Source organism: Parambassis ranga, chromosome 14 (genome assembly GCF_900634625.1).
Source record: "Parambassis ranga chromosome 14, fParRan2.1, whole genome shotgun sequence".
In the NCBI taxonomy this organism is placed as follows: domain Eukaryota; kingdom Metazoa; phylum Chordata; class Actinopteri; family Ambassidae; genus Parambassis; species Parambassis ranga.
The window spans coordinates 18,235,319-18,262,000 of NC_041034.1; the positions used below are offsets into that span (position 1 = coordinate 18,235,319).

Here is a 26,682-nt window from a genome sequence, read left to right on the forward strand (position 1 = left end):
CTTTAAGTTATTTCACCTGACTTTAGTTTGATTTTGTCACATGTTATTAATGCATCAGATAGATTTTTCTTTTAAGTTTTGGATGAGACAGTGTTAGTGTTTATTTTATGAACTGAGGGTTGTAAGAGAGCTGGGTTGACCTGTGTTTCCCTCTGACCTTTAGTTTAATACAGCAGTGGCCCCTATCCAGCTCAATAGAGAGTTAGAAACCACACATTCAACCTCACAGTCTTTCCCTCATTTTGAATTAATGGAACAATCTACATAGTTGGCCATAAGAAGCGTGGGGAGGGGGGGCATTTGACCACACAATAGCTGTTTGTTTCTTGTTCATTGTTCTGTCTCTACATCTCCCTTTAAGGCCTAATCAGATTTGGTTGATTGAGATTGAGGTCACATTTTTAAAAATCCATCAGACTGAGTTTATTTATTTAGCATGAAAACTGTGTATGTTTTTATGTGGAAGATTGAGAGTCAGTATTATGGCATGCTGTCATACAGATAGGCAGGTTTTTAATGAAGACAGTGTTATGTTTTGTGTATTTTTTTTGTCTGGCCATAGCACATTGAGACTGGCAGCAGCTGGACAGGAAGTGGAGCAAATTAATCTAATCATTATATCATAGGCAAACAAATAAAGAGCTGTGAGGTGTTATTGTTAAGCACACAGCTGAGCAGGTTGAACTCTAGACGGAGGACATCATAAGCTTAAATCAGCCTTTCTAATAACACATTTCACCTCCTTATCTGATTCAAAAATTATGCAGCAAACACTCTGTGAGTGCTGCTTTGCTTTCTAGGTAACAGCACATAGTGTATACAGTGGATTGCATGTTTGCAGCCTGCCATAGTGTGTAAAGACCAGTCCCTGATTCTAATCAGCCATTATGAAGAAATCTTTCTGTGTTTGACTATGACTGTTTCTATTCCAAACACTGCAACCCTTGGCAGTGCAAAAAAATGTTTTAACATCCTTAACACTACGCAGGGTCACAGTTGAACAAACCCAGATGACCAGAGAATGCTCCAGGCTCTCCAAAGTAAACCGGACAGAGCCTATACTCTTCCCATACTGTGGCAGGTTTCAATTTGATACTGGGAGCCAATGAAAAAGAGTCCAGGGTTTTTCTTTTCTTTGTTTATTGTACCGTTACGCATGCTTTTCATTTTTTAATCCCCCCCCTCTCAAAAATTATTTTCATGCACTACTGTGAACGTGCGCAGTGCATTTCACAGCATAATTTGTTTATAGTCAAATTTGTGACTTGGAGTCTGCCCTCGTGAGACCCTGTTCATGTTGTTTTTACCCAAGCAGAGTCGTTACTGTTATTTCCTGTTTTTCTGCTAGCAGAGGACTTTAGCACTCAGCCCTGTTACAGGGCAACATTTCATATTTATCAATGACATCCCAAACTAGTTTGTGTCATGTTTTGTCCTGTATTTAATAACTCCCAAGTGTAATTGAAATCAGCATCAAATGGTGCTGAACATTTATACCACATTTCACACAAGCTGAACTTTTTCCTTGTTAGATTCTCATATAAGAGTTCTTTATTAAGCGTTGCGTAGACTTTGCCAGTGGCTCTTGGAAAGCTGACAGACTGTCCTGCAAGAGCTTAGCTATACTTGATCTGTGAGCTTATGACTCGGATGCCTGGTAATACTTAATATGTTAGTAATCCTATCCTGACGGAATTATCTGGCTCACACACAAACACACATTTAAAAATGCAAAACAAAACAAAATTCTTGCAGATATAAAGTGCAGTATATATGGTCAGCGATAACATATATATGTATTACACGTGAAACACATGGTTCAGTCCTGGATATATGAAAGACTTCTTGTTGTCCGATTTATACTTTTATCCTCACCAGCCCAAATTCCTCCACGGAGCAGTTGGATGCAGCATATTTTATCCTGGTAAAATAGCAGCTGGATCTGGCTGAAAATCCCTTTGAACTCTTTGAAATATTGGGAGTGTGAGCTTTATCTGCGGCTTTCTGCTTACTGTTTTGATAGGGCATGTACTTACCCAGTCAGTTGTACTTTAGGCCAGACAGGGTCATTTTACTGTCATCATGTCAATTCATCCTTGACAAACTGTTTCAGTGACAAAGGCTGAAAGAGGGCTATGATGTTATTTGCCAGATGCAAATGTTTTTATGTAGAGGAAATGGTGAGAAACAACCCAAGTAAAGCCCAGATCAGTCATTCTTCATTTCAGGTTATGGTTTACTCGTGCATTAGACGTGTTAAAATAGACAGTTAAAAGAGGCAGATATTTGGATAAGTAGCTCTCAACAACCATAACTCTGAAAGCAATAGATTTCAAACTCAGTAACAGTGAGGAGGAGTGTACACATTTTTATTTGCCAGCTCCAGCTCTCCCTGTGACCTCCAATCCAGTGGTAATACTCATAGAAAGTCATAAAGACATCCAAAAAAATAAGGAGCGAAAGCAATAAGAAAATAATGTACCCATTCACAGAAGTGTAACGGAGCATGTGGGCAGTATGAATCCTGGATAGGCACCTGCCCACAAACCATACATTCATCCTCTTCACTGGCCCGCTATTTTCCAAGGGGCCTTGTGGAAACGTGTATAAAAAAAATTTCCCTTGTAAAATACCACAACACTTTAATTCCAAATAATAAAATGAGTGTGATCAGACTCTGGTTAAAATTATAGTAGTTTTATGGCTATATTTGGCTGTGGTATTTAAAACGCATACTGCAACTGGGGCAAAGTTTGTTGTGTTTGTTCAGGGAAACTTTCCTCCATGAATGTATCTTTCCTCACTAAGAAGGAATACATTAATGTGTGCTGAGCTCAGGCTGTCCTCCATTTCCCTCCACTCATCACACATCGTGTACCCTTCACTCTTTGGCACCATTCGCTCTTCAGACCACAAAAGTTTGTGGCTTCCCAGAAGAACAAGCTCTGTATGCTTTGAATTTAAAACTACAAGGTAGTGATTTAGCATATTCTCCAAGGTGTGCCTCATCCAGGCACCGTGAGTGCTTGTGAGAGCTGCCATGGAGGATTGATGATAGTCCTACATGCCAATACTGCTAACAGGAAGTTGACCTCAGTGTTGTGACTTCACAAACAGGGTCAGCCTGTGTGGGTGTTGGATTACTTAGCTTGGCTCCAGTGTTACACTGACGGGGGTCATTAGCCTGGAGGGCTGGAGGCAACCCTTATGGATTGTGACATTTCCAATAGGTGTCACTGTAGCACACCAGACTGACCAGCACAGACTCTGTTACCACATGACTGTGCTAACCTCCAACCCTTCCTGTAGTGATTGGGGTCAGGGGAGACTTACATTGGTCTCTTGTCACCGGTGGTCTCCCTAACTGAATTTCCTATTCATCTCACACAGCCCTTCCCGTAATTATGTAAATCTGTTGACTGAATTTGGCAGCAATACAATACTCAGCAAAGTGTAACAACAAGTAATGCGACGGAAGAATCTGGTTCGAATTAGGGTTCTATTTGAACTGGACTTGGGCTCAGTGAGTACACCACACCTGTATTACATTACCAGAGTGTGGAGGAGACAGAGGACGGAGCGAGTGAAAGGAGAAAGCCAGCAGAGGTAAAGAATGTTAAATGAAGTGGAAGAACTTTGCAATATTAAGAATTGTTTTATTACATACTTGTGTGAAATGGCAAAAGCGATAGGAAGTAGAAAAAAAATGACATTACAGCTGTTAAGGAAGTGCTTAAGATATAAACTGAGTTCCCATGGACACAGGAGTGCGTGCTTTATTTTCCTTTTAAATATTTAAAGTGATAGTACCACTATAGTCAATTATTTAATTAAAAGACCTAAATTTGCAATAAACCTTTATTATTCACTTTCTGTGGATACGATTGTGAACGTAAGAGGTACAAAGACGTAAGAGGATACAAAGACAGCATCTTTTTTGTTCCTTTGTGCCTCCATTACCCACAATGCTACGTAAACTCTGACAGATTGATTGTACATTTGGGTGTGTTATGCTAAGGGCTGGCTGCAGAGGCCTGGTAAGCTAACTTCTGTCTAACTCTGCCTCTTCAGATTTATTTATTTTTTTTCACTTTGAGACTCGTACACCCAACCACAGGAGTGCCATCAGTTGATTTATGACCCTTCTGGAGCCACAAATGTCTTCATACAACTTACAACTCACAATATGTAGTATTTGATGCACAGTGTTCTCCTTTCTCTGTCACCTTTTCTCTGCACATTTTGTTTTACTTCTCTAAAAAACTGAGGCTGGATTGTGGCTTTTAGGCATTAACAGTTGCAGCCTACTGTAAGCTGAGCTACAAGAGCTTTAGATGATAGAGGCAGATAAAGCCATAAATGATTAACCCCTGACTTTCAGCATAAAAATGGCACTGTTAGATCTCTTCAACTTGCTGTTAACATTTAGCCACATCTAAGTCCCTGTGAATGTTCTTACTGTTTCTTATACTGCATACTTCCTTGTCTGGGTTGTCAGGGCTTTGGTTACTAAGGCTTGACCCTGTTCTCAGTCTGTTTTCTAACATCTACTGAAAGCAGTTTATATAGAACCAAAAAAATCTTCAGATCCAAATAAGCTTTTCTTATTTGTTACACCTGCGCTGACACATTTCTGACATAGCCCAGAGAGGTTTATGAGCATGTTACTGCATAATATTGACAGAAAATCTGATCACTTTAAAGACTTGATCCGACATCTGTTCAATCAGTTCAAAATACAAAAGACATTGTATACATACATTACAAGTTTCTGGCAGTTACTGCTGGAAACGGCTTCAGTCTTACTGTCTTTGTTTCTCTGATTAATTTAAATTCATCTTCCTATACAGCAGCTTTGGTGCAGGCTTCAGTTCCTTGGAACGTTTTTTTTTTTTTAAAAATAAACTGCACATGTAGCAGATGTAAAAATTTGATGCTTTGTTGATCTCTTTTTGTTTGCTCTTTGGAGCGTTTGGAGCCAGGCTGTTTGGACGAACAGTAATTTCTCTAACCACTATACAGTATGTTTGTGAAGATCCTCATTCAACCAGCTCATGCTATATAAGCGCTGAAATGAAAGCAACTTTATTTCACCTCTCACTGTGAAAGACTTGTTACTTCTTTTTCAGTTCTCTAGCCATTAACTTACTGCTTTTCCCATTACACTGACAAGTAGTATTGTTCAAATCTGTAATCCTAGCTCAAATTTATGATGGAAAATAAAGACGTACCTCTTTCTTGTCACGTTAGACAGCAGCCATTCTTCATACTGTAAATATGTGGGAAGATATTTTCAGCGGTAAGCAAACGCCTGTGGTGTTTATGAATTCTGATTCTCCGTTTGGCTCAAAAACTGGATGATGATGACCATGGCAGAAATTCAAGGCCAGAACACTGCTCTGAGTTTAAGAGACGCAAATTTGTGTTGTGAATGAACTATATGACTCTAGGCCAGACTCAAACAACGTTTCTGCCGTGCTCTGTATATTTATTGAGACACATGAAAGGCTGCAATGATTAATCAACTTGGATTTCATATTCCACGCTGAACCACACGATTGTTGAGGTTTTGAACCTCCATTGCGCCATGTGAGGTTTTACCGTTAGCCAACACAAAGCTGCGAAAGCAAGATCTAAAAAACAGCAGGTCAGCAAATAATGAACCAAGCCCTACACGTGAAAAGAAAATGGAAAGGAACATTAGAAATCAACATTATTAACATATTACTCAAGCATTGTTGATTTCCTGTGAAACAGTAATTCTTTCCACTGGATGTTACAGCTCCCATCTGCAGCCATTTTGTCTCGGCCATTTTGTGCGCATCCTGGTCAACATTTCAGTGTAATTCATTTAGTGGATGAGTGAAGGCTGTACAAGCTGAGTTTGATTATGTGGCCAGATGGGCGGAATCATGGATGCACCGCACTGTAGCAAACATAATCAACCATTGCAAATCCTCCAGTGAGCTAGAAAGAGCTTCACGTAGGGGAGGTTCTCTTTGAGATAAATCAAATGAAGTTGTGGGGGGAAACATCCATATTACTTTGAAGGATAATGCTGATAAGACTAGAAAACATCATTTTTCACCATAGGTCCTATATATACAGTGTGTGTATTTATATGTATGTATATATGTGTATATATATATATGTGTGTGTATATATATATATGTGTGTATGTATATATATGTATATATATATATATATATATATATATATATATATATATATATATATATATATATATATATATATATATATATATATATATATATACGTTAAGTCGGTATTAAGGGTCATAGTCAAGCATAGTTATGTTATATTGTATAGTAAGTTTTTAGTAAACATAAATATACTGTTTAACACAAAGCCATATGAGTTCTGGCTTTGCAGCTTGGCCACAACAGATAACAACTGTGCTATAATTCTTATGAACGAGACAAACTGTTTGATGAAATGTCAAAACAATAGATCAGATGGAAATCTCCCTGTAAGTAAATACAATTCTGACATTTGCACTATATCTGCTCAGTGAGGTGAATGAGTTGTTTATTTCCTCAGAGCTGGACACTGCCTTCGAACATTTGGAAACTGAGGAAAAAAAGATGCTGATCAAAAGATTCTGAGCGGTATGTGTGGCTCACAGAGCTGTAAACAAAGGCTAACAATAATTGGACCAACAGCCACTGTGCAAGCTGGTTGTTAAAGAAAACAACAAATATATAATGAGCGGATTAAAAGTGTGGATACAAATTGACAGCGGTAATAAGATGACTAGAACCTCACCTGCTGACGTGATGAAAGTTGGCGCTTGCAGGCTCGAGCTGTGTGTGGTTAGCATGTGCCAGCCAAACGGCTCGAAAGGACACTATAGATCCCAAAAGCTGCTCTAATGAGGCACGCTGCAGCTGGTTATTGAGCATTTTATTGCATATATTAAAATCTTTGATGATTGTGCTCCATTTACTGTGAAGTAAATGCAGCGTTCATTAGGAGCATGGTACATTAGAGTCTAACACTTTTTTTTACTACTTTATTGGATTCTATAATTTGCCAGAATTTCATTATAAACAATTGCAGAATATCTTGCTGGAGGTATAGTTTCTTTTTGCAGTTTTTTTTACTCAGTGCTATGTAAGTAGTTCAGGAATCAGTCATCTTAAACAGAAAAGGCACTGGCTTGAAATATTGTCAGTGGCAGCTGATCTCCCAAAGCTCCACTTCTCTACATATGAGGTCTGTATATGAAAACTCATGTCTGTGTCAACCTCGTGGCCTCCGCTAAAGGATCCAGTCCACAGTTTGACCAGAGGGATAGTGGAGGCAGGAACACCTGGTCAGCCCTGCTATAACAACCTGTCATACAGCCTAATGAGCTCCCTGATTATCTTCCCCAGGGAGTAGGTAAAAACCTATGTACTTTATGAAATAGCCATTTCTATTTTTACCCCAGTGGTCAAAAGCATGCTGATTATAGATCACAGGGCAATTGTCTGTGATGCAGGTCAGACATGCACAGAATACTCCGGAGTTTTATTTGGTGACTTTTAACCTCTCGATGCATGCAGTGCATCGCTCTTGATGAAAATATCCTGTGACCCAGATTTCCTCCACTGCCCATCTTTGGTGATGTCCACACTGACATGCCGCTCCTATGCTTGAAAGGCAGCAAATGGGGTGTGCATGTTTGTTACCTGGTCCACCCTCCTGCACCACATCATCAGTAATAAGCCTCAAACATTTTCAGCAGCCCGCCTACATTAGCGGGCTAATCTGAAAGTGATTAGCACTGGCAAATTCAGGGAAACAGTAATACGTGGCATAAGCGAGGCTGTGTTTGTTTAGCCTCTGTACAGAGCTCAGGGCAAACAAGCAGGTTTTTGCCAAATGATGGGTGGCATGTACTGTAAACGTACTGGTTCCCGCCAGCTCTTGTCAGCTTGAGTGTGTTTGTGTGTGGCCATGGTTCCAGTGGATTGGCAGCCTGGAGCTGTATACATTGCTGCATTCTTTGGGGTTGTTGCTTTATCTTGATAATGGATGCGGATGAGTCCCTAAATTCTCCTCCACTACAAACACACTCATACCAAACCTTGCTGTCATACCAGCTCTCTTAACCACTGTGCATGCCGCACAGTCTCCAAAGCCCTAACTGGGTTTTGTTGAATAGGTAAACAGGGAAGGGAGTGTCCAGACACAAAGGTGTGAGCAGCAACAAGGAGACCTAGCCAGATCCATTTCACTATGTCATCATGTGAAAGAACCCTAGTGGGTGTCCCCACTTTAGCAGCTCCCGCAACGAAGTCCTCTCACATTTCAGCTGTCCTCAATGGGCCCTGGGAATTTCTCACCACGATCTGGTTAGCACTATTACAAAGAACCCTGTGGCCAGCTTGAAAGCACACATCCGTACACATGCGCACAAGCATGCAAAGGACGCCAGCATTCATCAAAAAGATGTATGAAAGGGAAACTGAAAATGACAAGCTGTCTCAAGTGGACTGATTCTGAGCAATTTACATGATCTGGTCTTGAGCTGCTGACATAGAAACACAGAGATGTTTCTTAATGCTGTTGTTTTATGCACTAACGTTCATTCCTGTAGTGTGCAGCAGTAATCAAAGTAGTGTGTTTTTTATTTAGTGTCAATCACAACACGTTGCCTCATATCAGTTACAACACACTCCCAAAGAACAGTTTGGGTTTACAGACCAGAATCTAAACCTTCCCACTCAGCTGTTTGTTTCCATCATGCAGTCAAAGCTTTCATGGCGCCGACAGTTGGAAATGACACCCATCTTTATGTCATTAAGCTGCCTTGCACATTTCTTCCTTTTTTTACAACATTCTCTTTTTTTTCCCCTCTAGATGACACAGCCGGGTCACTAATGTTTCTCTTCGTCTTAAGTCAGCAGAGAAGAAATGTTTGCATATTTAACAGCCAGCAACCAGGATAAATGTCTTCCTAGGACAAAGGCCATGAGCAATACACGTGCACACACACACACACATATATATGTATATGGGCCAGACCAGTTTATGAATATTGATAGACTCTGGCTGGCTAAGCGTCAGGTCTGCTGTAGGGCTGCAAATATCCGGTCTTCCAAATGCGTTGAGCTCACCTCATTATAAAGACAGTGTGAAGCAGCAGTTGCCTGGTGGCTCTGCACCTTTGCCAACCAGACACTTAGCTCAAGTGTTGCTGGTGCCCACTGCCAGAGGTTTGGCAGAAGCCTTAAACATGTTTTGAATTCATTGCTGTCTCATTGGAGGCATACATTATGAAGTATTATTCCTCACAGAAATAAGTCATGCACATATGTGTCTCCTGTACTTCATAATCACAACAACAAACTCCATAGTAACAAAGTATGCTCGAAAGGCTGTCGCTCTCTTGTCTTCACGATTATCCTGTTTCTGTGTGCAGGATATTTGGCAAGATCACTGAATATAAGCAAAACAATATTAGGCATACATACACTCATGCTCTTTTTCTCCCACACACTCAGACATATAGGCCTGTAATTTGACACAGGGCTCTTATGAGACATGCAGTGTGGTTTTTACACACACTTCAGCTCTCCGACCAAGTAATGGGATTTAAGATAGGTATTTTGTTACACCTTCAGACTGAGAAGGAAAGCATACAGTATGTCCAACAATTACTTTCACCTTTTCTGAAACCACGCTATTTATTCTTTGCTCATACCTGGTGTATGATTTGTGATCTATGCTTTCTAGACGGTAACCTCAAGATTTCAATAATATTGGGAATATTTCCTTTTTTTAGCATCTGGTCACAAAACCAGCAACCCCCCTTCCTGACATTGCTATGCTCTTTCTGTTCCTAAACTGGTGGTGTTATTGATCTTGGCCAACTGTTTCAAACCCAGTTCCGCCGTCATTTGGTCAGACCCTGAGGTTTCTCTCTGAGCTGTGAATGGATGCCTGTGTTGTTCTCGTAGGTTTTGGACCGTTCCATCAGCAGCTGGGTTTTGAGGTGACACCCTTGTCTGACTCCCTCGTTCTGTGCTGCCTTTGATAAAACCTCCCTCTGATACTGTCAGGACTGTTGTTTCTGTGGCTCCCCTGATGGACACGGACCATTTGAGGCCAGAACACACAGGCGTGCAAACACACTCTGGAACATTGGTGCAGACACAGGAACACTTTGGTACTATGTCATGCACATGCCGTATAGAGTACACATTATTCTGGAAAGGATGGATTTAGGCATGACCTTTCATGTCTCTGTCTTGCCATTAATCAAGCTTTAGAAAAGACACTGTGACACTACAGCAAGTACCTAAATATATTTCAGCATTTAACACAAAAACCCGTGTGATTGCTTTAAGAGCTGCTGGCATTCTGCAAGCCATTTTTGTTTACCTAAACTGTAAAACAACCCCCCTCAAACAAAGGGGTTTTAGCTTCAGCGGGCCAAACATTTATGTCTCTTTAATCCCTCATTATTAAGTCACTCATCCATCTTGTGCTTATGTGTGTATAAGTAGAATGTCATTCTGAGTGAGTGGGCAGCTAGAGTCATGTGCACTTCTATTCTTTACTAGAAGAAAAAAAAACAGTGGTTGCTGTGGCACCCAAGTGGAAACAAAACAGATGTCAGCTGGTGCAGGCAGCATGTGTGACAGAGAGGCCCCTGAGATATACGCCGGACGTGCAGCGTGATGCTCCTCTGCTGTTCAGTGATATAGGTTAAATAAACTCTCTAGGACAAGAGTTGGCTTGCTGTGACATCACTCAACTGTTGGCCGATATTTCTGGCACTGGAGCTGGAGTTTTAAGGTGGCCTTGATGCTTTTTTTTTCCCCACAGATTTTGAGTCTGTCATCATGAAATAAAACGTTGTGATACAATGAAAGGCACTGTTCAATTCCAAATTTAGACGTGGGTCTACTGAAAAGAGAAGGAGTATGAAATAAGGTTTCACTTTGTCCCACTTTATCCAGATGTTGTAGCAGCATAGTGGTTTTTGTTGCCACCCACATCTCATCTCCTGTCTTTCCACACATCTTACATATTAGCACACACACCTGTTATCATGGAAAGGTGCCCATTGTGTGTCCAGATGAGTAATAGTCTGAGGAGGAGAATAGAAATGTGTCATGCTGAAAGAATGTGGACGAAAACCTCTTCAGTAGGTATTATATCTCTACCTCTAAACATGGGGAATGTGCACACGTGTAGTACACAGAAGGGCTAGCCCACCATATTCTCTATGTGTGGTTCAGTATTTTTTGAGGTTAAATGATGTGTTCTCTTGTCTTGCAGCTGAGATACCAGCATGGCTTGACCACACCTGACCTACAGCAGACGCTACCCAACCTGAAGAATTTCCTTGAACATGGCCTCATGGTGCGATGGTAAGAATCAGAAAGACACTTCACCTGTCCAAATGTTTGTACTGGTCAACTACAAGAAGCTGTTCAGTATTTTAATAGTTTATTATTAGGTTAGATTTCCCAAAAACACACTCTGTGACAACATGTGAGCAGATAATCCTTTCCCACAACTCCATATAATCCCAACTAATTCCAGTATAGGAGTCTTCTGAAGCCTCTTCTGTGAAACATGAAATACTTTTCAGCTCTTTCTTGTCTATCAGCCACATATCACTTTGTGCTGCCAGAATAATTTTCTCTGGCAGTTATCATCTCTGAAAGGCTCCTCATGACAGTCAGTGTCAGAAGTAATTTCTGGCTGTCTGACAGATGAGTCTGCAACTAGTCTGCTTCTGCAGTCGATGTCAGGAGACAAGTCTGTTACACAAGTCCTCTGTGATTGACAGAGGACTTGTAAAAGACACGCATTACTTGCATGTTATACCTCACTACAGCCTCCATTACAAGCTAACTGCAATTATAATTGTATTATTTTGTCCTGCTGGCTTTGGAAAATATGTAAGTGAGATTTATAGCTCTCAAGTCCTCTAAATGACACTTTTTATATTACATGGCTTTTGCGTGTAAATAAATACAACCAAGATTCTAATGATACAGATCCTTTAATCTGGATTTTAGTATATTACATTGATCTGTACAGTGTTCATCATACATCACATACTGTGCGATACGTTTGGATATTGGTAGTTACATAATTTGGTTTGTTGTCTATTAGCTCTAAATGCATTGGGATCAGGCCCAAACCCCAGCAGCCCAAACACAGCATGTTGCAGGCCGCATTACCTCTATGTATAGGTTTGTTTTCAATTCAATTTAGTTTTTATATAGCACATTTTACAATCAGCATTGTCTCAAGGTGCTTTTACTGTCACTTGCTTCATATGTTCAAGTAAATCATATTCACATATTAAACAATGCCTTGAATAATAGCAAATGTATGCTGCAGGTTAGTTTAATCTTTAATTTAATTTAATCTTTCTGATTGTTGACGTAGAATCAGCAGAACTTTATTTAGACACATTGATACAAAGAGAGAGATGCTCCACCTTACCCTCTAATGATGGACCGCCTCTGCATATCATCAGTATCCCAAAAAAGCAGCAGCAGCAGATTTGCAGCAGCCACCCTGTCCTGCTGAATTGGAATGCTTAGATCTCTGTGTCCCTCCTACAGTTCAATGGCCTGTAAGTAACCCTCCTCTAAAACTTTGGAGTCACTCTGTGTCAGACTTCAGCTCCACTGCCCTATAAAAGAGAAAGCTGTCTTTGATCTCCGCTCCTCTCCCAGGGTCAGCAAAGGGGAAAATGTGTATTACACACATTAATTGAATAATCTTTTGTTTTGAAAGGAAAGAAGCCATGAAAAGCTCGAGCTCTCAAATCAGCTCTCCACCGCTCCCCCCCTTGCTTAATGGGAAGTGGAAGGGCCCAGAGATAGATGAGATGAAAGCATTGGCCCGCTAATCCTGAAGCTGTGTGTGTGTGTCTGTGTACACACGCATGGAGGTTTTTAAAAGAAGTGGAAGTGTTACAGTTCTCCAGTGGTTTGCCACAGCCACACTCCTGTACAACAACGAGACCACAGGGACAGAGCTGAACAGCAAAGAGCAGACAGCAAAGAAAAAGTCTTTCTCTCCAGGCTCAGCAGCTCCGAGCCACAAACACACTTTCACGTTGTCACAGCGTCATCACAGGATTAAATGCTTAAGTTTTAATATATTGATATCAATCTCTATAAATAGCACTAAGATGACCTCGTACAAAGACAGAAAGCAGTGCCCAAAGATACAGTTCCCTAAAGTACATTTTAAGCCCAAAAATTAATAGCTGTTAATAGTGTCACAGTTGTCATACTGAACAAATATATTAAAATATTATTATATTATATATTAACCCTGTTGTTTGTGCATGCACCAACTTTTACACTCGCTCCTTGTATGCACACATAATTCAATTACTAATACATTTACTATTGAATAATCTTTATTAGCATGAAGATACTTTATAGTTACTCTCTGACTAAATACTTGTCAGATTGTAGCACACATGTTAATGAAGGGAAATGTAAACATTTATTTACATAAAAAACACAGCTAATTTTAAAGAAATCTTTAAACTTTAAATAGGGGAAATCCTCTTTGTAGAAATATTTGTATTGTACCAGTCAAATAACAGAAAGCCTCCTGTGAGCCTGGTGTGTGTTTCACAAAGCCCTGTAACAAGAAGGATATGCATTTTACACACACTGTTGCACTATTTCCCTCACATATCAGTTCCAGTCCTCCTCCCTCTGGTTTGAAAAAGACTAAATTCAGATACAATGTCTAGCTTATGAAATATGGATGCATAAAAAGGCTACATGGCAGCTGCAGGTAATTTTCCTATAGACTGTGACAGACAGGCTAATCTGCTTCCTCTGCCTCTCCTTGCCACCTCTTTCGTTCTTCCATGCATCCAAACAGGGATGATGTGATGAAGGATATGACTGAGCGAACTGTTTCCAGGACCGATTTGGAAACAGCTCCCTCCATATAGAACTAATTCAGCACGCATCCAGTCAGCAGGGAGAGCCTCTCTCAAAGTGCCAAGACCCACACCGTGGAAGCATAGTGGGTTCATCTTGGACATTTATACAGACCGAGTGGAAAAACTGAGGAATAGCAGAGTGTGTGTGTATTGTTAGAATAAAGGAGAGCACTACAAAAAAAGTGTCATGTTTGCACAGTGGGCTGCTTGGCACTCATCTGGCAAGCTGCTGATCTTATCTACATACATTTCCAAACAGAGCTGTCTCAGAAACACATCATAACATGTCAGAATATATACAGTCCAGCCCTGGTGAAAAATGGGCAGTATAGGTTTTTTTTTTCAATTTTGCTGAAGGATAAGAAACAGGGGATAAATGGTGAATCTATTACCACAAGGCAGTCAGAGACAGCACCAGAATCCGATTCTTTTTAAACGGTGCAGTCTGCCTAGATCAAAGCAAAAGCGTTCAACATGCTCCCATTTGCCGCTCCACATCCGCTGAGGTCCTGGCAGAGGTTCACAGGGTCCTAATCCCACTCCAGTGCCTGTAAGCAGCTACGAATGGCTACGTACGTCGAGGGGGAGGCAAGGTGTGGCAGGGTGCCTGGCCAGGGAAGATTCAGTACTGCAGCTGGAGGATGTGAATCTCCCCAAAAACCCCATAGTGAGTGAAAAGTTTGCAAAAGGACCTGTGTTACATGATGCACCCAGAGGGCTGTGATATTTAGACAGCTGCAGCCTGTTCACTGGGGGAACAGGGAAAGAAATCGAAAATGTATATGCCCAAAATAAGCATTTGTAAGGAGCCCTGTGGATTTACTATATTTCTAATAGTCGATGATGTTGGAAGGACAAATCAACAATGTTTTCTTTTTGCTTGTCATGTGATTCTTTGCAAAGCTACATTTAGTCTCAGAACAGCACTCTCTCTTGGGAATAATAACGCTATTAACATCCCGTTTTTCTTCCTCTCTTGTAAACCATTATTTTAACTTACCACATGTTTGTACTTTTAGGGAATTTAATACAGCATCTTAATAAACTAAAATATAACATTTTACTTTTTGAAATGTTTTAAAAATAGATGTGTTTCATATATGAAGTCAACACACCATGGCCTATTTTTTTTATTGTAGCAAGTCACTCCAGGATGCCAGCAGCATGGAGAGCCTAAAATTAAGAAATTAATCAATGTTCTTTCAAGCCACACGTTTGTTTTGTTTTTGTTTTTATTTCCTCACCTCAGCTATCCACAGCTGTGCAGTTTAACAGTGTCACCTAGTTGCTCATGTTGCACATGCCGTGCGTTGGTTATTCACTATCTTCATAGGTGTGAAAGTCAATATGACTTGCCCTATTAGCAAAAAGAAAATTTAGCTCCCACCATTGTGCATATCAAATTTTTAGTAATGTTTACTCTAGAACTTTCATAGGGATTTCCCTAAACCACATCAAACAACCAAGGCTTATCTGCCATTGTTTGTTTTGGCCCAAAACTGTGGCTCCTTAGCAGGATTTGGACATGAACAGGGCCATGTTGTGAAGCCTGTTGGGGGGGGGGGGGGGATTGGACAATGAAAAGGCCTGGCTTACCGAATTCCTGAGTCTGCTTGAAATATGCCAGGTTTGACATCAGCAGTGGAAAGGAAGAAAGCCGGCAAATAGCTTTGGAAGAGTGAAGGCTATTTCTGGCTCAACATGTCAAGTTTTCTGCTTGATGATTTAGGCAGAGGTCTCGCCGTAGCATTTCTACTGTGCAGTCAGTTGGTTGTAAGAGTAATGCAGCAGAGAGACACTGGGGCCCATCATGACTTCAGGACCTCCTGTTGGCGCATAGCTTTGGCTGCCATTAAAGGAGTACTGACTACATAGCTGTACATCATACATAAGGGATGATAAACAGGTGTTTGAATCAAGCTGCACAGAAACTTTGAAATTTAGAAATTCCAGTTATTCATTCTCATATTCTCAAATGTGTAAGTCCAGATAGATTTCATCCATAAACTTGACCAAGTGATAAGATACTCATCATCGGGATGATGATCAGTTGCAGCACCGTGAGGATAGACTGATCAGCCGTGATTTGTTTGTGTCTGGGTGATGTTGAGCTGCACATTAAAGTTTTGCCTTTTTGTTCCATGTATTTCACGTTATTATCTCACGTGTCACTGACCGTGTCCAGACTCCAAAGTATCCTGACAGGGATGTGGGAATATGTGCTCATGCATTTATTTCACATCTCACTGTCTGCCCTGTCATAGTTGAGGGGAGTACTGTAGACTTCAGAACTCTTAACTTACAGTATATAAGATCTGACGATGGTGGATATGGATATTATGTCATATAATAAGGCCTTCAGGAAGGAGCTCAGCCTCCCAGTATTGGTAATCAGCACTCATGCTCTCTGTGGCTGTGCATGTGTAGCCTAATTGCCTGCATTAAAAAAAAAATGTGTCATCAGCATAACAGTTAAAATGCTTCAAGAAAAAAAATGTTATGACTGCCCAGAGGTTTGCTTGGCGGAAGTCCTGACTGACACACCCCGTCGCCCGCTGTACTCATACGCTGCTGCACAATTTGACACAAATAATGGAACAAATGCAGGTTTAACATCGTAACAAAGTGGAACAAAATAACATGGTCCAAATACAAAATTCCTCATTATACAAAAGACTGTGTGATGACCATGAGATTTTTCTATGCCAGTGTCGTTAATACATTTATTTGTGGGGTTGATGGCCAGCTGAAATCAGAGGGTGAAATGAGAGAGGCAGCTGGAGGGAATACTGAAAGAATAATAATTAAAATCAAAGCCATCCAATCAGCCGCTGCCGTAGGGACATCACTCAGTCAAACTAAAAACATAGTAGTCACTTATTAGCTTGTTATAAATGATGCACGGAAACCTTCTTCATTTCACTGAGGAGCAGTCGTCTCCGATTTCCTAACCTGTATTATGTTTCAAAGAGTCTGAGCAATGTTTTCCACTTACTTAAATGATAATTGAATTCTCATGACATCTGTCTCTATTCCTTTCCAACAAACTGGGTTTAGAATTTTGCAGGCTTCTGGAAAGCCCATGATGGTTTCATTGGGAAAGTCACAGATAAGTTTTTGAGATGGCAAATCATTAGACCTCTTCCTATTCATTGTTTTTCATTCATCTCCACAGAAAATTAGGTGGTAAAGAGCACAGTGTTTCCATTTTGCCAGAATAAATGCTTTGCTGCAGAGTCTGCTCATTATGGTCATGTTAAATGATGTGTTTTGGTGAACCTGCACGGCCAACTAAAGCACAGTAAAAGCCCACTAAAGAGAAGCACTTTCAGCAGATCAGGTCGTTACCCTGTGCCTTTATTTTCTTAACCCTGGCCTTGGTTGGCCATCCCACAGTTACATCTCAGTGTCTCCAATTTGTTTAAAAGTTAGCCATGAGGTACAGTATCTACAGGTTATTATCATAAGCAGTCACATTCTGTACTTTTAGGCAGTGGATGGTTCTCATTTACTGTATCACCGGCTCTTTGAAGTTTGACAAGTTTCTCCTAAAACTAGACAGGCTTCTCTCCTCTCCTCAGCACCGTGTCCTGCTTGTGAACCTTTACAGGACCACCTCTGCTGGGTGCCTGCAGGGGTCAATCTGAGGCACCTTTTTACAAGCTGTCATGTGTTTGGTGGTGAAACCGGCCGTCAGACTGTTAACAAATACACAACAAATGCATGTGTCAACCAGCTGCTTTTACCACTTTCTTGGTATAGTAAGACCCAGGCCAAGTGAACATTTTTAAGGGCATCTATTTATGGCTGCGTGTCCATCTGAATGAGCAAAGATGTGTCCTCAGCTCTTTAACCAAACCATGTAAATCTCTCCAGAGCACAGGGAGGCCCTGCCTCACCTTCGACCCTGGCAGTACAGTGCCTTGGCTCTCGAGATAGCAGAACGGTCACGTTAAGCATCCCGCTAAGTAGTCCAGTGAATTACACATGGCCTTGGCTATCGGAAGAGGCGGTGAGGCCCCCATTTAAGTAGATTTATGGCTCCAGTACTGGGGCGGGGCGTGGTGTCCCAGATCCCAAGTCTGTTATCTGTTATAGAAGAAAATGTCTGACATACTTGGGTGGACGCCTGCTGCGCTCTTCCAGTCAGCAGAACGCGAGGGTATTCTTACAGGCTGCACAAATGTTTTCTGAATGCTGTAAGGTGGAGCGATTTAAGAACTGCAGCTGCCTTCATCATGGGAAGGAGTAGGGGTGCTTTGGGTGGAGAGGTCCTGATGAATTCTATAGAGAGCCAGGTCCAAAGAGAATCTGGTTACTCATTTGAATTCTTTGGACATCCCAGTGTGTGCTGTCTGTAGAGGTGTTTGCTTTCTTTCTTTCTTTAATAACTACTTCTTTTTGTGTTCATCTGTTTTCTTCTCACAGTGACCGGCACCACACGTCCAGCTCCATACCAGTGCCTGTTAAGTCCCAACTTGGTGTTTCCACTGCCTCAGACATAGGCTACCCGTGTCACACCAGCTCCCCAGACCGGGGCCTGAGAAAGAGGGCGAGCTCGGAGGCTGAGGCAGAGATGAAGTTCAAGCCAACTCCTCCAGCCAGCTACAACACAGCCATGGGCCAAGAGCAGGCCCCAGTCGGTCTGGCACCACCTTCACCTTCACCCAAACACCTGTCCTCCTCTCTCGATGCTAGCACGGCCTCACTTAACCTCACCACGACCACAGAGGCCAACGAGGAGGGAGAACAGAAAGAAGACAAAGAGGAGGGTGAGGACATCGCAGCGGAGTCGGACAGACCCAAAAGCATCGACACAGAGACTGAATTAGATAAAGAAGAACAGACAGAAGAGCAGCCACCAAGCAGCACTGTGGCACCCAGATCTTCTGCAGTGCAGGACACTGGTGAGGAAACATTGGCCACTGTCCAACACATTGGTGCCATGAATGGCTCATTGTTACCAGGACAGACACCTGTTAACCTGGTCCCAGAGCTGCACTGCTCTGTGGAGCAAGCTGAGGAGATAATGGGCACAGAGGCCACAGGTTTAGGCCTGGGTCTGGGGCTAGGGCTAGGGTTAGGGCTAGCAGACGAGGCTCGACTGGAAGACTACCGCTGTATCCCTGTGGACCACGCAGTAGCTGTGGAGTGTGATGAACAGGTACTGGGCGAGCTGGATGTAGCTGGCTTTGAGGAATTCTCTCGGCGCATTTATGCACTAAACGAGAACATGTCCAGCTTCCGCCGGCCGCGCAAGAACTCTGATAAGTGAGGCAGAGGACCGAAGGAGAGAAGAGAAGGAGGCATGAAGAAACTTGCACAGGGGTTTTGGACAGATTCAAGGCAGGGACATGGACTGAGAGGACCGACGTCTGGTCCTCAATCCTTAATTACAGCATCAAAACTCATAGGAACTATTGTGAAATAACAACCAAATTGCACTTATTGTTAACATTTCCATAGTAATGTTTTAAATAAAAACAGATGAAAGTGCAAGTCCTGGGACAGCAAGCTTGTCTTTCTCCTTTTTCTACTACAGGGGACCATTCATGTAAAAGGACACACAAACTGGCTTTGTTTTCAAACCCTGACTGCAATAACAGCCCTTGACCTCTTTTATACAGTAATTACTAAACCAATCCACACCCAGAGTGCATCACATTTCACTTTTGCAGATCAAATCTCTCTTATCACCGCAGCTTTTCACCTCTGCTTGTTTGTTTACTGTTTTACATTTTTTGACGAGCCAGCTGTCCCAGTGCTTTCACCTTTCTGTACAAGCAATGCTAGGACGCTTCCCGAGCCTTCGTTCAGGGTGCATGACAGTGGAGTGTAGGAGGGAGTGTATGTACTTCACATCAGCATGCAAACTACCGCCACACAGTTAGATTACATCCCACCAGTGACCTTTGGACAAAGTGAGGTGGGAGCTGGAAGCAGTAGCTCAGTGTGAGACTCTCTAACTGTGAAACACAGCATCTCCTTCTCTCCCTCAGTTGTCACGCAGGCTCGAGTTCCTTCTTCAGGCCTTAAGATGAGGATCATACGAGTGGCAGGTTCACCATACGTGGCAGGGATTCGGTGCAATCGTTTTTTTTTTTTCTCCATCTCCACGTCCTCTTTTTTCTCTTTTATTTTTGAATTTTAATGTACCCCCAACAATATTAAATTCAATGTTGATGTTATGTGTCTGTATTTTGTTGGAATGTCTCACTCAGGCTCTCCTCTGCTGTTAAAATAGCAAGTGTCTCAATCCCACTGTCTGTGATTTAGTCCTGTGTCTCCCTGCCCTGAATGCTTTCTTGCACTGGTATTCAAATTTTGCTTTATTTATGTCTCTCAACAACTGTGTGCGCTTCATTTCAAAGAGGATCGATATTTACTTTCATGTCCCAAACACTTGGGGTGTCACTCATGAATATTGTCCGTTGTCAGACTGATATCATAACCAGTGTCTGGATCCCGACTTGGACGGCTGCTTTGCATCACCTGCCATGACAAAGGATGGACTCTCCACCCACTTAGACCTTCAGATCCAGTACTGTGGTTGCTGACTGTTGGGAAGTATAGTATTTAAAAGTGAAAGATGAACCATGTTAGATCATTTCCATTAACTGCTATACAGTTCAGTAAGTGACCATGTACATATACTTTTGTATGGAGATTTTTTTTTGGTTATTAAAGACTTGCAGTCCAATGGCATGGGTGTATGTACCCCCTTTAAAGGAGTCTTTGCCTACATTTGTATCAGAATGGCTGTGAAACTTCGAGGGTATGATGGTTTTTAAAAGATGGGAAAATGAACAAAATGTAAATGTTTCCTGTTGATGTTGGCAGCTGCAGTGACAGTGCCAACATGTGGATGCTCAGATGGTAGAGATGACATGGCAACTGTCATGATGCAGCTAACACCTCTTGTGTCCCATGTGAATGGATATAAACGTATGATGTCATCAGTAGAGATAGGTAAGAGACCGAATTGTTTGAGTATTGTTTTTATATTTACATAAAGAACAGCTAATATTAGATGTTTAAAAAAAAAATGAGTCGGGTAGGGCATTTGAAATAGTGAGTTGCCACATCTTTCCAGAGTATTCTGCTGAGACACACAGAGAAGTCTTTTTTATTTTTTGTCGGACTTTAGTGTCAGAAACTTCAGTTTACGACTGATGGTGCAGGTGATCTTCCTTCGATGGCACCCAAAGTCCTCAGTTTAGGCACCTAACAAAGAATTTCTACAGCAGCTTTGCCACTTGTTGGACAGACATCTGGTCCTCGCTCCTTAATTACAGCATCACAGGAACAATTATGGAATAACAACTAGTTTGGCTCATAGTGCTTAATATCCCATACAATGTTATTTGACACATTTTAAAACCTAACCTAATAAAAGTAGACCCTATTTTTGTTGTTTTGACCTACACATTTACATTTCCAAGCTCTAGCACCAACACCTTGTTAAAACAGGAAGTTCTGGGAGTGAGAGTTGTCACCTACAGACATTCCGTGGAATCTTCTCACATCAGTATCAACAGGCCTAGAACCTGCTGCTGGTCTCCTACAGGTACAGGGCTGCAGCGCACAGTGGAAACATCCACACAGGAAGTGCAGTGTCTTGTTTCTTAGCTGCCTATTTGAATTGCTAACATTTGCTTTTTATATAATGGAGATTTCCATCACTACAATTCACTCATTCAGAAATGTTATCTGTGCAAAAGTTTATGGCAACAGCTGTGGTGATAATTCAGTCTTGAGCCACTGACACCAGCATCTCTGTTCCCCCTTCTCTGGCTCCTGTGCAGAGAGCCTTCCACTGAGTCCTGGCCATGTCAGCACTGTCCTGACGGGAGGTCTAATCTGGACAAATTAGAGAAAACACCTGGACCTCTTCACTGCCTCTCATAATATGATGTGTTGGTGTAGGACAAAGAAGAGAAACGAAGAATGCAGGTGCGTCTTCCTTTAAAACACATCAGGGTGAAGCTTTTAATCTTTTTTTCTGCTTTTGTGTTTAGTTTTTCATCAGTCTGGAAAACAGCCCACGTGAAATATTTGACACGTAGCATGGTTTAATTTTGTCAGATGGAACTATTTGATCCTGAATGGTTATTTAGGATTTAGAGGCATGCTGCACCTTGCATCCCTGCTTGTTATTGTAGCGAGAAGAATGGAAGACTTGTGAAATATGCTGACATCAGAAAACAAAAACATCATGTGTAGAGCAATAAATCATAAAAAAAACAAGCTTTACGCTTTGTTCCCACACCAGCAGAAGCCTACGAGGAGTATCTGTTGTTTCTGTGTATTTGGTCTGCTTATGTTATTCATTTGATAACATGAAACCTCAGTGAACCCTGCTGGGTAAGTTGTTACGTCAGGTTATCACAATATTTCTGCTCAAACTATCTTGAGTTATGCAGTGATGAGGTGTTCTCGACAATGCGGTGAGCATTTGAAGTAAGCCCTTCTGCTTTAGAGTCAGATCTGACCTTTCTGTGTTACTACATCACTTTGTGGGCTCCAGATAATGTATCAATTTGTTCAGATTACGCACTAATTTAAAGCATGCTGAGTGTTCCACAGCTCCCTTTGGCTGTCTCAGACAGATTACTGATGCTAATGTCTGCATATTATAGCCCATCATTCATGAAAATAACCTCCTAATCGTCATCCACAATAGGAATCTCAGTAATGCTGAATGTGCTCTTTCTGCTTCCAGATTCACATAAAAGCAGTTTCCTGGCCCTCGATCCCATAAGCTCCTCAGTGTCACTCTGTGGACTGGCTGCTCTCATAGTTAAGCTCCTACAGGTGTCTGAAGGCCTCAGCGCTCCACACTTCATCTAGCCAGAGATGGGGCACCTGTGCCATCATGGAGAGGCAGACCATGTGTGGAATGTGAGTGTGTCTGCACAGGTGCATGTGTTTAAATCTGCACATTTATGAGAACAAGAAGCTGGGCACTGACAGTGAGAGTAAGCAGGCCTTTTCTCCTTACACTCAAAGCCATCTTCATATTTGTGTTCGGTTTAAAGAGTTCAGCACCGCTGCACTGTATAGTCTGCTGTGCTGCTCATCATCACAGGCACCTCACAAAATACACACTAGCCAACCCTGCACCGCTAGCTGTCTAAGCCCGGGCCCATGGGCTTGTGTGTGTGTGTGTGTGTGTGTGTGTGTGTGTGTGACGGTAATGAATGAACTCTTATGCTCAGCCCCATAGCAGTGTCCTCATTTATTGGGATTATTGATTTAAACAGTCACCAATCAAACCGACCGGATGACCGCGCTGTGATGGAGCAAATGTTATAAGGAGGATAAGCAGAGAGCACAAGTGAGGAGAATAGGTGCAGTCCATCAACACCTCATTTATACAGCAGCCATATCATCTGACATGCAGTCATTCCCAGGTCAAAGTCATTCACTGTACCCTTGTCATTCTTAGGTCTCAGTGATATTCTATATCCTTGTCATTACCTGGTTTCTGTCATACAATGGATCCCTTGTCATTATCACAGCGGATGTCACTCATGCGCTGTAATCCTGTCACACCACACGTCTGCCATAATGGAATACCTTGTGTTTATTTTTGGAAATCTGTGAACAAATGGGTGACGAGGAGGGAATATGTGGAATATATGGAATATTACTGTAAATTTCTTCTTTCAGCTTTCAACTGCAGCAGCACTCACAGAGTATCTTGGTCAGTTTCATTCAGGAAAACTCAACCAAGTTTCACAAATCACAGCACTACAGCAGCATCAGATTAATAGACAGTAGCAGCAGCCAGTCGCTTCATACGCTTTTTACATTGACTCTGCAGCTTTTTAATTTCCAGTAAATGACCTATTAACTGGTTAGCAGAGTTGTATTTGCTTGCTCGTCATGTTTTTTAAAAAATCAGTAGAACGCTACAGAGGCCAGCCATAACCCTTAAAAAGCAAGTCTGTTAGTTTAGTGGAGGGAGACGTACAAAACATTTTGAAAACATTTAATTGGATGCAAAATCAGAATACACCCAGAGATAACTGTGAGGCACTGACAGTTTGTAAAAAATGTTTCAGGAAATTCCAAATAAACAGTGTTCCTGAAGAGCCAAATACTGTAGCATAGGTTGGGATGTACAAGGCAAATAAATAGACATCTTTTTGGCCACATAAACACATGCCTTTGAGTTAAGTCCCACCTCGGCAGCCATATTGGGCCATTATTTCACACCTAGGTCCCTGTCTGAAGTAAGAGGACTGCATTTTAAATGGTCACTGGCTCATAAAAAACACATTCATATAATCAGTAGTCAAATAAAAAAGAATTAAAACTATAAAGATGGACTAGTATTAATGTAAATTGTCAAGCATATTCATATATGTATTTATATTATATTTCAGAATAGTCATTGCATCGGATGTATTCATGAACATCCTGCATCATGATGCCCCAAACTGTCTCATCCCCGGTGCTGTGAGCGGCTCAGGAGTCAGGTGTCAGCCTTGGCCAGTGCTCAGCTCTGTCTACACAAAGATGCAAAGTACTTTCTCATTCATTAGTGAGCTGAGACCTCATACTGCAACTGCATCTCTTTATAGCTGGATTAGCGTCACAATATGAGGATTTAGGGAGTGTGTTACGAGCCAGGAGGGACACTCAGCAGCTCTGGTGTCCTCTCTGCAAGCTCACACATGTCCCTGCAGGATTTCCTCACCTCAACCCGTCCTCGGTTGTGCCGCGGCCCAACTCAGCTGTTTAAGCCATCTCAGAAACAAATCTATCTGCATGAATGAAATCCCAGTCACCTCTTCCAATTTTAACAGCAGTAAAACCTCCCTTCTATCATTTCCAGTGTTTTCTTTCTCAAAATGTGAGCCCGAACCTTTCAGCAGACTCAGACTTTTATAGGGCTGACTTATTCTCTCCACATGCATGGCCTAATGAAATGCAGTGCTGTCCAACTGATTTCACTGCAGCAACATCAATATTGGGATTGGGGTGCAGAATTGTGGGTAAAAAAATAATATCAAAATGACCATGACGGTTTTATTGTGAACCCTGTGAAATTAAAACCAATTGCCGAGGACTGATGTCATCGTGCTCAGACCAGGATTTCGTGGTAATTTCATGCTTGTAGACGTTGTGGTTTTCCTATAATTACCCTCAGAACATTTGAATGACGTAATTGACACCTGACATACAGACCAGAAGGGGAGTGCTCCCCAAACACACAAAGGGCTTCAAGAACAGTCCCCCTACAGCAAACAACAGGAAACAATAAGACAAGGCATATCAGTGCACAGAGGGGGAGGTTCGATTTTTGCCAGGTACAGTAGCCTTTGTGCTGTATATGGTGTACATGTTTTGAAGTTCATGTATAACATCATGTTTTCTGCTCTCTTATTTCTGGGTGTGAATCTCTCCCTGTCATGCCTTTGAGATACAGCCATGCATCACTGATCTCACAACACTGGCTGAGCATCAGTCCTCAAAAACAACCGAATTACAATGATCGATGTTCCATTTTGAAGACCAGTTACATTGTACTGTGCTGAAGTGAATTAGGAGCAGCTCCTCCATTCATTACACTTTTGAAGTTGTACACATTTAGATGTTACGTGGTGGGGCAGCTGCATACTGTGGCTGATTTATGAGTAGTGTGGACCAATCAGCAGCCTCCTGTGAGGAAGTACTGGAAGTTATGGCCATGTGTTGTCCACATAAAGTGGATACTGACAAGCTAACAGTGACGTGCTGACATTAGCAACCTCTTGATCTGATTACCTAAAGTCGCCTTATAATAGACAGATGTTTCATCTTTTGTAAACAAATGGAAAGGGAACAAAATCCTGAACCATGCTAATGCTAACTTCTGAGTTTGGCTGTTATGTCTGCAGCACTCACAATAGTTTTATGTCCATCCATTAATTTTGTTTGGGTGTGAAAGGCCAAATGCACCTTGACTATATATATATATATATATATATATATATATATATATATATATGTTAAGTATGACAACATATGACAAAAATGTGTAATCAAATAAAATGATAAGTGGTGGATTAAAAGGTCAAAGGTCAGTTCACAGTGACATCACAGTATTCTGCAAATCCCCTCAAACTACAAGAACGATGCAGAGATCCCTGGAGGTGCAGTGTCCTTCTTAAAACATGGTAATACAAGCACTTTTTAAATGAGGTAATGTAGTTTGAGAAAGACTTCCTGTTTATCATGGCATACTGCTCTTGCTGCCTAGCAACATGCTGTTGACACTAACACCCTGCATCCCTTACCAAGGATGAGAGGAACACATTTGTCTACACACATTTTCAAATTAAAACAGGGCAGTGTCGTCGTGACTGGTGGAGCATGCTTTACCACAGCTAGCACACACTACGTCTCTTACTGTAAAACAGGACACTGTCCACATCTGTGTCTTCTTTGGGACACTGCACATTTGTGTTGTGTTAAAATAGAAGCTGAATTAGTAACATGTGCTGTGTTGAAAAGTTATGTAAACATACACACATTGAAGATTTATTCGTTTCTATTGGTGATTGTGAAGAATCTCAGGATAAAGGATAAAGGTTCATTTTATACGATACACTTTATGTAGTGTAGCTTCAGATGGTCACTGTTCATTAGCTTGTTAAATAACAAGTGTTTTGGTTACATTTAGGATCCATGTGATCTGACCGTTGCTGTTGAAATGTCCAGCCTGGAAAAAGTATTCAAAC

At 41.5% G+C, this 26,682-nt stretch overlaps 1 protein-coding gene across 1 annotated transcript in view; it reads left to right on the forward strand.

Moving 5' to 3' along the window:
* uvrag (UV radiation resistance associated gene) overlaps window positions 1-20,679 on the forward strand; it is a 70,295-nt gene extending 49,616 nt beyond the window's left edge. Inside the window, exons 14-15 of the mRNA XM_028422260.1 lie at window positions 11,296-11,387; window positions 18,380-20,679. Of these exons, the coding sequence (XP_028278061.1) occupies window positions 11,296-11,387; window positions 18,380-19,226 (939 nt within the window). The 3' untranslated portion in view covers window positions 19,227-20,679. The remainder of the gene's footprint in view (window positions 1-11,295; window positions 11,388-18,379) is intronic.
* The last annotated feature ends 6,003 nt before the right edge of the window (window positions 20,680-26,682 follow it).